The following is a 12,442-nucleotide window of genomic DNA, read 5'->3' as shown; positions in this document are numbered from 1 at the left end:
GAAAGCTCATACCAATGGCAAACTTAGTTGGTCTCTAAGGTGCTACTGGAAGGAATTTTTTTTATATTTTGTTTCCAATAACACTGTGTTAGATAATTGTTTAAAGCATAATAACCTAGTGCAGCCAAGTTTGAAAAATGCCTTCGGGTGGTATAGTGTGGAGTACAGCTAGCTTAGAAATTTATATTCTCCTTTTGAAACTGGCAATCATATTTCAAGATCAAAAGTTGCTTTATGAAAAAAGTGGCACCGTCAAGAATATGTTTCAGAGTGGAAAAGTGGTCCTGTTCAGGGTTCCAGACAAGCACACACTTTTCTGAGAATGCTCAATTCCATTCCTTCTGCCCCTCAATTTCCTCCTTTCTCTCCCTGACAAACAGTTAGCAATCTGTAGCCACTCAGCATTCTTAGTCATCATTAGGATTTTGGGGTTTTTAACCCCACCCCCCATATTTTCCTCAGTTTTTATTTTACCTGTATTTTATTTTGCATTTCTACAACATCAAGATTCCCCTGAGCATGCTGATGCCTTCTCTTTGTATGTGGATGGTTAGGCTTGCCATACATCAGGAAAATTCCTGACATGCCCTGGTTTTCAGGTGTAAAAATGGCATCAGGGGAATTTTTTTTTACTATTTTGGCTGCAGCAGGACCTTGGATAATGAGTTCATTGCTCATAGATATTTTGAAAACTGTATTATTGCACATACAATCAAATGAGCATGCACAACACCTTCTGCTTACACACCCATTGACTTCATTTCAGATCTGGAAACTAGGGAAATAGTACTACTTGCTGCATATGGACATTGAAATGTCTCTTCTTTACACTGCTATTTGTGAATGGAACAACATGTTTCACAGGTAGGTACAAGATAAACCAGATGTTCAGTTAATACATTTATGATTTCTTAAGCAAATCCTAGAACATCCTCTTTAAACTTAATCTGATTGACTCAAGAAGTAGAAAACAGACACTTCCCTTCGGAAATAGAACAGCAATTGGCAAAAGGTTAAAGATGTTGAATTACAGAGATGTGCCTGAATCTATACGAATAGCAGAACGATTATAGAAAATTGTGGGTTCTTTTAAAAGAAACAGGAACTGGCTTTTCTGTATCATGTCTTGTTATACAATTTAGAAGGCTCCTATGGCAGCAGAATAATGAGCAGAGCATCCCTGTGTTTTGAAGTCCGACCATGTTCGATATGACTCACTTCTTAGTTCAGGGGAAATCAGCACTGATGCCTTTCAGAATCCAGATGTTGTTGTTCTATGGCTCTCAGCAATCCTGGTCACTGAACATATTGACTGGTGTTCATGGGAATTGGAGTCCAAAAACATCTGAATGGGGCAGCTTAGTAGCTACCCCTGTCCTAGTTAATGTATTTAGGACCGCAGCTTAAAAGGGCAAATTTAGGGAAGCCTCTTTTTCAACTTCACTCTATACTCAAACTGAAAAAGCAGTGTGTAGCTGAAGAATGCTTTACCAACACTAGCATCTACTGTAGGTGTATGAACTGTGCCAATCCTACATTTAATGGCGGCTACTGAGTCTAAATTGCAGCCTGTACTCAGACATTGCTTATCATTTAGGCAGTGGTAGTTAGTGTCCATTGGGTCTGGTAGGGTAGGAGGCAGGAAAGCCAACAGTAGGTGGAGCCATAGCCAAAAATAGGCAGACCCAACCATTTTTAGTGTTGTTCTTTCTTAGTTCAATAGAAATAACTTATGTTCAAGAAACAACTGCAGTATTTGATAAGGAATAAAGGTGAAGGTACCCCTGACCATTAGGTCCAGTCGTGACCAACTCTAGGGTTGTGGCGCTCATCTAGCGTTATTGGCCGAGGGAGCCTGCGTACAGCTTCCAGGTCATGTGGCCAGCATGACAAAGCCGCTTCTGGCGAGCCAGAGCAGCGCATGGAAACACCGTTTACCTTCCCGCTGGAGTGGTACCTATTTATCTACTTGCACTTTGACGTGCTTTCAAACTGCTAGGTTGGCAGGAGCTGGGACCGAGCAACGGGAGCTCACCCCGTTGCAGGGATTCGAAGGAATAGGGAAAGTTTTTTTTTCAGTCTGAGGGCCACATTCTTTTATGGAAAACCTTTCATGGGCCACATGCCAGAAGTGGGTGGAGCAGAGACAAAAGTGGGCAGAACCATAAATCCACATGTTACCTTTTATTCGGTAGACTAGTTTCTACATGGACTGCCTTCTATCTGGAAGCAAGAGGCATTATCAGAGTTCAAGGACACATTCAAGCCAAGCAGAAACATTCAAAGAGAGTGTGAAGCCAGGCCAGTAGAAGAAGTGATTGGGGAGGGAGTGTGGTCTGAGGCAAATACCCAGGGCAGATGGAGAGGCTTGTGGGGGTACATTCAGCTCCCCTACATTCAGGCCTGAGGTTCTGTACTCACATACCTTATGTTTTTCCTTTGTGTTGCAAGGCTAATGAACCAACTTTTGCTGTGGAGTGATCATTTCCTTCTAATTTCCTGCAAGCTTCCTTTCATAAATAATGTGAGTGCAAAAAATAAACTCTTGACTTTTTCAGCCTGTCTACCATCCTATGAGGGAAACTGGATTGGTCCACCTATTCTGCCAAAGTAAACATCATCCAAATTCTTAAACCTGAAAGGATACTCCTGTGCTCTTCTTAGGGATAAGTGACACTCAATTATGATTTCTCTCTGTTCACCACTTTTCCACATCAGTTTGTGCCATTTGTTTTAAAAAGTCATCATGGAAATCAACCAGCATTTTAGTGCAAATCTCTCCAACTATACAAATTTTTGTATGCGATTTTTGCCTAACATACATGTTTTCACTAAGCTGTTTTTCCCCCTCATACAGTGCATTTTTGTATGTTCTTACCATGTATATATGCATTTTAATGCAATCTTTACCCTAGCATATGTGTTTTTGTACATACTGGAGAACTGCATTGCAAAATTTGGATATGTGTGAATTCGAAAAATGGCTGCGTTTTGTTTCAGACAGTGCAAATCAGGTAAGTTCACTTTTGAATGCAAACTGAATTGAATTTCTTCCCCATTCCTAGGCCTCGTCTTGAAAACATTTCCTGGGTCAAGAACTGTGAGAACTAGAAGAACTTGGGACAAAGTAACTCGCTCCAAACCTTAAGAATTTGCTTTTCTTAAACATAGAATTATGGCTTAACCAGGCTGCTGAATAAAGCGATGAAGAGTGGGAACGACTATACTTTGGCACTTTGGTGTTTTATCATGATAAAAATCTTAAGAGGCCTTTAGTTCAGGACTCTTTTTATTGCAATGTTATCTAAAAGAACCATTGCTACTAAACTTCTTGAAGATGTGTTTTTTTTAAAAAAATAAAATGAACACACACACACACACACAGAGAGAGAGAAAGTATTTATATCACTTGGTTATCTTGCAGGACTTATTGCCTCATATTTAATAAACTACTTTGCTGTGTGTTGCTTAACTGGTAAGCAGTTATTGAGTCAAAATCAGAAGATTGCTATAAAATCAAACTGTCTCCTTTTTGTGTTCTAAGAAAGGAATGTCCTAATTGACCCATTGAGGGCCGCCTTCTCAACTGCAACTCTTTTTGTAGATGCTGATAAAATTCCAAGCATGCAGGGGACCCTTACAAGAGTCTATCTGAACTCAGGTTGAGAAGAGAATTAGTGTGAAGAGCTTCCATAATCACTAGCTTTTACAGTTCCATGCTGTGGAGCTATGCCTCGGGCCAGACTTTGCAAGAACCAGCTTGTAACCCCAGGCTAAGGTGATGTGAGCTAGGTTAGACATTCAGCCCACATGTTTCTCATAAGAGAAAGACCAGACACATCATAGAATTGCTTGATACTAAGCCACATGCTTGATACTAAGCCACACCAGTGTGGCCCTTCTACCTTAGCATCATCTACACTGAGTGGTAGAGGCTCTCCCAGGGAAGACATGCAGAGAGAGAATGCTTTCCCACCTTACAATCTTTAGATCATTCAAGATCTTTGAACATATTCTTTATGTGCTCTAAGAAAATATACTTTGTATGTATATCACTGAGTTCTGGTTACACATACAAATTAAAGAACAAAGATATTTGAATCCTACTACCTCTTTATCAGAACCAGTCAACTTATTGAAATACTTATTTTTTATTGATTCAGTTGGGTCCTAATACAGTCATACCTCAGTTTAAGTACGCCTCGGTGTGAGTACTTTCAGTTTAAGTACTCCGTGGACCTGTCTGGAACAGATTAATCCACTTTCCATTACTTTCAATAGGAAAGTTCGCTTCAGGTTAAGTACGGACTTCCGGAACCAATTACACTCATACCTCGGGTTAAGTACGCTTCAGGTTGAGTACTCCGCAGACCCGTCTGGAACAGATTAATCCACTTTCCATTACTTTCAATGGGAAAGTTCGCTTCAGGTTAAGTACGCTTCAGTTTAAGTACTCCATGGACCGTCTGGAATGGATTAATCCACTTTCCATTACTTTCAATGGGAAAGTTTGCTTCAGGTTAAGTACGTTTCAGGTTAAGTACTCCACGGACCGTCTGGAATGGATTAATCCACTTTCCATTACTTTCAATGGGAAAGTTCGCTTCAGGTTAAGTACATTTTAGGTTAAGTACAGACCTCCGGAACCAATTGTGTTTATAAACAGAGGTACCACTGTATTCAAAATAGTTATGCCAGGGACAACAGCAAAATATCTGCTTGAATTTATTGGGTTTCTTTCCTGTATATGTGTTGTTGTTTTCTGGCTCTCAGCTTCTTCCATGCTCCATTTTGTTGCAGTCTAAGCTTGTTCAGGATTGCAGAGCTGCTGCTACCACTAGCCATCACCAACTAGCACACACTGACTTCTCAAGTTTCAGCTTCCTCCTGTGAGAGCTCTGCAGCTCCTGTTTCCAGTGATGAGTCATCAGCTAGCTTAACTCAGATCAGCTTTTGCCAGAGTGAAACTTTTCAAAGGTAACCTCTTTAGAGCATTCCAAATACAATGTGTTCAAACATACATTTTATGTATATTAAATGTATAACTTTGACATAGATCACATTCATGCAATACATGGCATGCCCCCAAAGAATCTTGTAAGGTTACCAGACGTCCCCGTTTCCCATAATAGTCCCCGGATTTACAAAACATTCCCCCGACAAAACCCATTGAAGTTGAAAAGTGTCCCCGGATTCATTGAAAAAAAATCTGGTAAACCTTTCTGTAAACTATAGTTTGCCCCACAACTCCCAGCAGACTTAACAGGCTACAGTTCCCAGGATTATTTGGGGGAAGCCAGGTGCTTAAAATATATGATGCATATATGATAATAGTGTTGGGTGGGGCCTTGTAGGCCATCCTCCTCAATGCAGAGCACCCCCAACAGGTGGCTATCTATCCCTGCTTGAAGATCTAGGCTAAGGCAAAGAGATCCAGCTTTTGGAAGATCCAGCTAGGGCAAAGCCATCACCCCTACAACTAATTGTAATGTAAACTCTCAATAAATTTAGCCTAATGCTCAATTGAAATCTACCTTCCTGTAACTTAGGGCCCATTCTGGAGCAGGAAAGAACAAGTCCGTGCCTTTTTACAAGGCAACAGTCCTTCAGGAATTTGAAGAGCACAGATCCTAGGGCTTGCTGACCAGAAGGTTGGCGGTTCGAATCCCTGCAACGGGGTGAGCTCCCATTGCTTGGTCCCAGCTCCTGCCAACCTAGCAGTTCAAAAGCACGTCAAAATGCAAGTAGATAAATAGGTACCGCTCTGGCGGGAAGGTAAACGGTGTTTCCGTGCACTGCTCTGGTTTGCCAGAAGCGGCTTAGTCATGCTGGCCACATGACCCGGAAGCTGTCTGTGGACAAATGCCAGCTCCCTCAGCCTATAGAGCGAGATGAGCGCCGCAACCCCAGAGTCGTCCGCGACTGGACCTAATGGTCGGGAGTACCTTTATCTTTACCTTTATCTTAATACCTGCTGAAAACACATTCTCTTCCAGTGGAATCAGTTAACACATTAAGATTTGCAGGGGTGGACTTTGGTAATATGGCAACGTGAGTTGAGGACAAAATTTTGTGGCTCCCCTCCTAAATATTTCACAATAATTCCTATGGGTGCAGTTGTTTTTTAATGGCTCTTTTCAGTAGGTACCTGTATAAATCTATTATTATAATTATTATTTCCTACTACTTTTGTTCCCTCATGGCTAGGCACCCCGTACGTGGGAACTGCCTACACTGCCCTAAACCCAGCGCTGAGTTTTGAGAGATCTTAAAGTTAGATAAACTGACTTGATTGGTATTTGGAAATAGGGGAGTTCTGAGTTTTCATGTATTGTGTGCAGCCTGTGCTTTTCAAAATATCTTTGCTGTGTCTGGAAAATCATTGCAGCAGGACAGCTGTGGTTACATATACACAGGCTGTACAATTACTTCAAAAACTCTGGCAAACATAATTGCTGTGCAGTTGGAAAGGAGAGACATGATGGCTTTTCAGAGCCCCAACTTCATATGGCACTATGCAGCCTCACGATAGCTGGATGAGCTGTTAGTTTGATTCATCTCTCAGAGGGTAAATTGCGACTGACGTTTACAAGGGATTCTTGTGGCTATTGTCTCTTCCCCTTCCTGCCTGCCGGCCTGTGCAGAACAAACAGCTCAGCTTCATTGTCCTGCCATATTTTAGAAAGTTAAAGTAAACACTGTGATCACGCTGTTTACTTCAATGTTGTGCCAGCGAAACAGCAAATTGGCAGCCAGCAGTCATCAGGCAGCCAGCAGTAAAAGTATACAACAGTACGGGAGAGCTGCAAGTATGTCAGCCCATTTTATCCCTAATATAGGAGGGGAAATTCCCAGACATTGCCTTTCAATTGCCTTCTTTGTCACCTGCTGTTATTCAGTCGAGTCTGAATTATTTTTCTGGATCTGGGTTATCTTCTGCATGGAAGTTCCATTTCTCTGTAATTTAGATGTGGTTTATATTCATACTAAAGCTGTAATTGCAATTTGAAGAAGCAGCTCAGTCCTCTAATCGGAATCCGTCACCTGACTCCTTATCATCCTCTTTCACATCCAACATAAACTCCTTTTTTCATCACCATCAGTTTTCTTCATGATTTTAGCACACGCACGCGCACACACATTATCCACAGCAATCCTCCTAAAAATGTGCACCTATGAGATTTGGGTGGCCTTGTTTCCCCCACTGTGTATGACAGAGATGAGGAACCTATGGCCCTCCAGATTATTAAACCCCAGTCAGCACAGCCAGTGGCAAGGGATGATGAGAGTTGTAGTCCAACAACATCTGGAAAGACAAAGGTTTTCCAACCCTGATTTATCCCAATATTGTGAGCAGTGTTGGCTTTTTAGAGCAGGCATCCCGAAACTGCGGCCCTCCAGATGTTTTGGCCTACAACTCCCACGATCCCTAGCTAACAGGACCAGTGGTTGGGGAAGGTGGGAATTGTAGTCCAAAACATCTGGAGGGCTGAAGTTTGGGGATGCCTGGTCTAGAGTATTGAACAGGAGTCTTTCCATCCTGAAAACTGAACCATAGCTCCCTGGTGCATGTGGCAACTTTAGCAATCACCACATGACAAGAATAACGATAAGATTAGGATATATGTATTCATGGCTCATCTTGCAACATTTGTTTAAATGTGACCTTTGCTGGTGCCTTTGGCTTCATCTGCTCTTTTTATATTTTTGATAACTGCCTTTAAAAAAGGTTTTTTTAAAAATTTGCAGCATGGTGCCGCAGAACCTGCACGGGAATTTTTAAAATAAAATTTGCTATTAGCTGCAAAAATGTTGAGATCTGTTTTTAAGATCGGAAAAATGAGAATCTCGGAGAAACAAAAATGACAGATCCTTCCATCCCTACTCAGAGGAGACTTGTTGCAATGAATGGGCCTATGTTAGTCATGCCCTTTCATTTCACTGAGTCTGCTCTGAATGAGATTAACATGGGACACAACACATTGATCTTTAGATCCCATTCCCTGCTTGAGTTATCTTACTCGACAAAGTTCCTTTCATGGACAATCTGGAGAAGACAGACTGCGTTATTGAATTACTGTCTCTTTAAAGAGTTTCATAGCCATATACACATTAAATGAATTAAACTGACAACTGTCAGTTCAACCTGTTTTTGCTTTCAAAAAAAATCATACAGATCCTTTGTTTAAAAAAGGTTGAATGTTACTTCTGAAACCAATAGCTACTACAGCTTCCTTGATTATATCAACACAAAGCTCCACAGTTAAGAGTAGAGAAGGGAGGTATTTAAATAACATCATTAAGGATATCATTAAAAGCCAGCTATTACTGAACAGGTGCAAAATTGTTAAATTGCTGCTAATGACAGCAACAGTGAGCGTTGCCACCTATCTAACTAACATGCTTGCACTGTGTGTGTCATTTGGCGAGCTGCGGCGTACATGAAAGAGAATCTGCATTGATGATAACTAACAGAAGGACTGTTGTACTATCAAGAAAACATTATAACTTGAAGAGTAACAGGCATTTATCTCCAGAAGCCCTTCCTAGGAAAAAATGAGAGGAGAAAAACACACACTCACACTCCAAGGTCTAACATATCATTAAGCCACAGCATTGCTCCACTTATTTTAGCTTAAAGCTAATAACTAACTTGACTATCTTTTAATCCTTTTAAGATCTTATCCAATTAAAAGCAGATGGTAAATATGTTCTTAGAAGACTACAAGGAAGACTAGCCAAGAGTTGTGCGATCCACTGCATTCAAAAAACACCCTTTTTTTGCTTCCCAAGAATATTTCCTGCACCACTGATAAAAACCAAGGAATGAATAAAGAGCCCAGCCACGTGATGCTGACACAAAACTTCACACATACACTATGCAAAAAGAGGAAATAACATTACTCCCTTCTCTCCGCTGCCTCTCCCTCCACAAACTCACAATGCCTACGATAGCAATGTCTCACACCAAATGTAACCAAACTATGGAAAAGACTATGAATTGAAAACAGAGATGCTATATGTAGCTTTGTTATTCATGAAAATCTTTCAGTAAAAACCATTTAAAGAAATTCCCTACTATCTTACCCACCTTCACCCAGAAAGCCTGGGCAGCTGCTGGGGTCATGAACTCTGCCAGGGACCACAATTGATGCTGACCCTAGGAGCCACCAACCTATATAACTCACTATGGGGTACTGTGGGGGAATTTAAAATGGTGTCCTGGAATTCACTAATGCAGGAGACAATTTACCTTGGCAAAGCCAGTGAAGATGTTCTTGACCATAAACCACAATAAAGCAGTGACCAAACAACAACAAAACACAGTATATCCAACAATAAAAGAGACCAAGGCTAGGCAAACAGAAACAGTTCAATGGGATTTACTCCCATATATGTAGCTCCCCATATATTTATTATTCACAGATACTGAAGAACTAAAACATCTGACATTTAAAAACAAAGGGGTCAATATGGTTCCATGAGTCATGGGCAATCCTATGGGCACTTTCCTGGGAGCAGGCCTCATTGAACAAGGTGTGGCTTTTGTCTGAGTAAGAAAGCTTAGGCTTGCTCTGGCAGGGAAACAACAGTGGAGCAGGTATGAATGGAACCCCCCCACTGAGGACTTTCTCTCATCATTAGAGCTCTCTTTGGTTTCACTTTCCATTTTTATTTAGGTGAAATCCAGTGAGAACCTGGCGGGACCCCCTCTAAGAAAGTGAGCTACTTTCATCCATTGCATTTGATCTTCCTGTGAAAAATCCCCTCAGGTATTCTACATGAAGGCAAACTCTCAAAAATTAATGCTTTAGAGAGAGGGATCAACACCAGCTGTTGGAGACCATCCTGACTTCCTAACCTGAGTCCTCCTATGCAGGGCACTATTTGAAAGAAGCAAAGAAAGAGGAGATGCATCAAAATGATGCTAACAATCAAAAACTTCATCAAATAATAGCCATTATAGAAGACTGAAAAAGCCCCGCATTTCTTTTAAGAGATGTCGGCTCGGTAGGATATCCGAAGCAGTCTTCAACTGAAATAAATCAAGCCTTTCAGTGTTTTGTACAAACTACAGTCATACCTTGGATCCCGAACACCTTGGCACTCAGACGTTTTGGCTCCCAAACGCCACAAACCCAGAAGTGAGTGTTCCGTTTTGCAAACGTTCTTTGGGAGCCCAAATGTCCAATGGGGCTTCCGCAGCTTCCGATTGGCTGCAGGAGCTTCCGGAACACATTCTGTTAGACTTCCAAGGTACGATTGTATATAGAATCAGAATTGGAAGGGACCACAAGGGCCATCCATTGCAACGCAGAAATCTTTTGCCCAATGTGGGGCTTGAACCCATGACTTTGAGATGAAAAGTCTCATGCTCTACCAACTGAGCTATCCCAGGCTTCATTTGTTAAAGTTTTTAAAAGCACAGTTTTGAGGCTGTGCAACCCCCCCCCACACACACACTTTCTTTTTCTCCTCATGACTTTTGGTGCTACCTCCCCATTTAGCCTCAGGGATCCAGCCAGCTAGCCAGAGCCTACACCAGAATACTCTATTCCGTTCCCAACCTATCTTTTCTGCTTCTCCTTTCCAAGTGACTCTACCCCACCATGGCCACTGAGCATGCTAATTCCTCATTGATTTGTTTGGGTGTATGTGTGTGGGAACATGAATCTCTTAATTATATTTGAAAATATTTCTCATACTCTGCAAACAATAGGGTTTCCCAGAGGGTGCTCATTCCACCCCAGTTTGTATCTTTCACAGGCCCCACCTGGGTCCCAATCCTGTCAGCACTCACTACCTGAGCTCACTAGCAAAGGGAGACACTTTGGTGACAAATTTAATTTTCCACAAGTCATACAAAAATGCAGGAATTCCAGGAACAAAGTCTAAAATAATCATGTGACCTTCCAGTGTCACATATCATGCTGGAATGACAAGGTTGTCAGAAGAAGAGATTGCTAAAGATAACCCAAGGAAATAAAATAAACAATGATTTGTTAGAAGCTCCGTGAATATTAGCTTCCTTACCATAACATCCATTTCTGTCTGGCTTCTCTATGCCGGGCCCACTGAATCCTGGGCTACAAAAACAGCCTTGGCGTCCATTACGAACTTCACATTTTGCACGCTCATCGCATGGGATGGTACAGTTCTGGGAGGAGTAGCTACTGTCCAGCAGTGTGGACGTGAACACTAAATGGAATTTAAAAGAAATGTGAGTTTTGTCTTTGTAGTTGTTGAGTTCTGAAATCAGTTTTAGGCAAACACATTTGGGACAAAATAAAATTGGAATTAAGTTGAAAAATCTTATTGCTAAAGAGTCCTGCTGAACAAGGCTCTAAAACAAAATTATAACTCCTAAATGAATGATTTAAGCTCAAATATCTAGGCTTTCAAGTATGTGGATTTGTCTTGAAAAGCGTCAGCCTTAAAGTGCGTTCAGTAAACATAAAAATACTGCACATCAAACAAAGCTCCACAATATTTTTGAATAAACCGTAAGTGTTTAATGCTAACATGTTTCCCTGCACAGGGCAAAAGTGGCAAATAGTTCTTAGTCCAACGAACACAACAGAGGAGACAAAAAACATTGTACATCTGTAGGACACCTCCCCTCCCCTCAACAAACATTTTAACATTATTTTTTCATAGCACTAGTCCAACAATGTAACTTCATAGAAGATTACATTTACACACAATAGCAGTATCATTTCAGAACACTTTCCCTGTTTTTTCAAGGCTACAGTAGGAGTATCTGAGCTATTTGTTTCATCTTGAGTGTGATAATGGAGCCCAGGCCGATTTTCAAATTCTCCTTACGTCTGGTGATTGCAACGAGTTTCGGCAGTATGAAAGTTTGCTTTTGAAAACATTAAGTATAAATTCATTTTCCCATAATAGCAACCTTTATTACTATTTCACATAAGCCACTCTGAGCTTTCCTTTCTCCCCCTGAAGAGTGGCAAATCTATTTTCTGAATAAATAAATAAATGCATTAGCACAAAGGAAAAGGATACAGAATGCAACCAACGCAGACCAAGTCATTTACTCAGGAGAAATCCCTGTAACTTCAGGGGAGCTTACTATCTTTTAAGGGTGCTTAGGATTGCAGTCTAAACTTCAGTTGTTGGACCATAGCTGCCAAGTTTTCCCTTTTCTCATGAGGAAGCCTATTCAGCATAAGGGAATTTCCCTTAAAAAAAGGGATAACTTGGCAGCTATGTGTTGGACAATACACTCCTAACCCTAATATTACTTTCTAATATTTGAATCACCATCTTAGTGCTTTATGTCCAAGATTAATTACTGCAGGAAAAACAAGAAGTAGCTTTCTATGAATAATAATGTCCCCAATTTTTTTTTTAAAGGTCATGATTATACAACTTTGTAAATATATAATTCTGTTCCCTTCCTCTATTACATTATGCATTATTT

At 40.9% G+C, this 12,442-nt stretch overlaps 1 protein-coding gene, 1 long non-coding RNA gene and 1 other non-coding gene across 7 annotated transcripts in view; 1 reads left to right on the top strand and 2 right to left on the bottom strand.

The window, feature by feature from the left end:
• Positions 1-4,977, top strand: part of LOC148685026 (uncharacterized) — a 65,798-nt gene extending 60,821 nt beyond the window's left edge. Inside the window, exons 3-4 of the long non-coding RNA XR_015951000.1 lie at positions 767-864; positions 4,801-4,977. This is a non-coding gene — a long non-coding RNA (uncharacterized LOC148685026). The remainder of the gene's footprint in view (positions 1-766; positions 865-4,800) is intronic.
• The window catches only part of ADGRL4 (adhesion G protein-coupled receptor L4), an 89,597-nt gene that overhangs the window by 75,925 nt on the left and 1,230 nt on the right, over positions 1-12,442 (bottom strand). For all 5 annotated transcript variants that reach the window (XM_035122071.3, XM_035122068.3, XM_088673897.1 and 2 more), the window contains one exon: positions 11,035-11,199. In XM_035122071.3, coding sequence (XP_034977962.1) covers positions 11,035-11,199 — 165 coding nt within the window. The remainder of the gene's footprint in view (positions 1-11,034; positions 11,200-12,442) is intronic.
• On the bottom strand, positions 10,327-10,400 carry TRNAK-UUU (transfer RNA lysine (anticodon UUU)). Its single transcript has one exon. It is a non-coding gene; the product is annotated as a tRNA-Lys (tRNA).

Source organism: Zootoca vivipara, chromosome 7 (genome assembly GCF_965207765.1).
Source record: "Zootoca vivipara chromosome 7, rZooViv2.hap1.1, whole genome shotgun sequence".
Taxonomy (NCBI): Eukaryota; Metazoa; Chordata; class Lepidosauria; order Squamata; family Lacertidae; genus Zootoca; species Zootoca vivipara.
The sequence above is the reverse complement of the archived record's forward strand: the minus strand, read 5'-3'. Positions and strand labels throughout refer to the sequence as shown.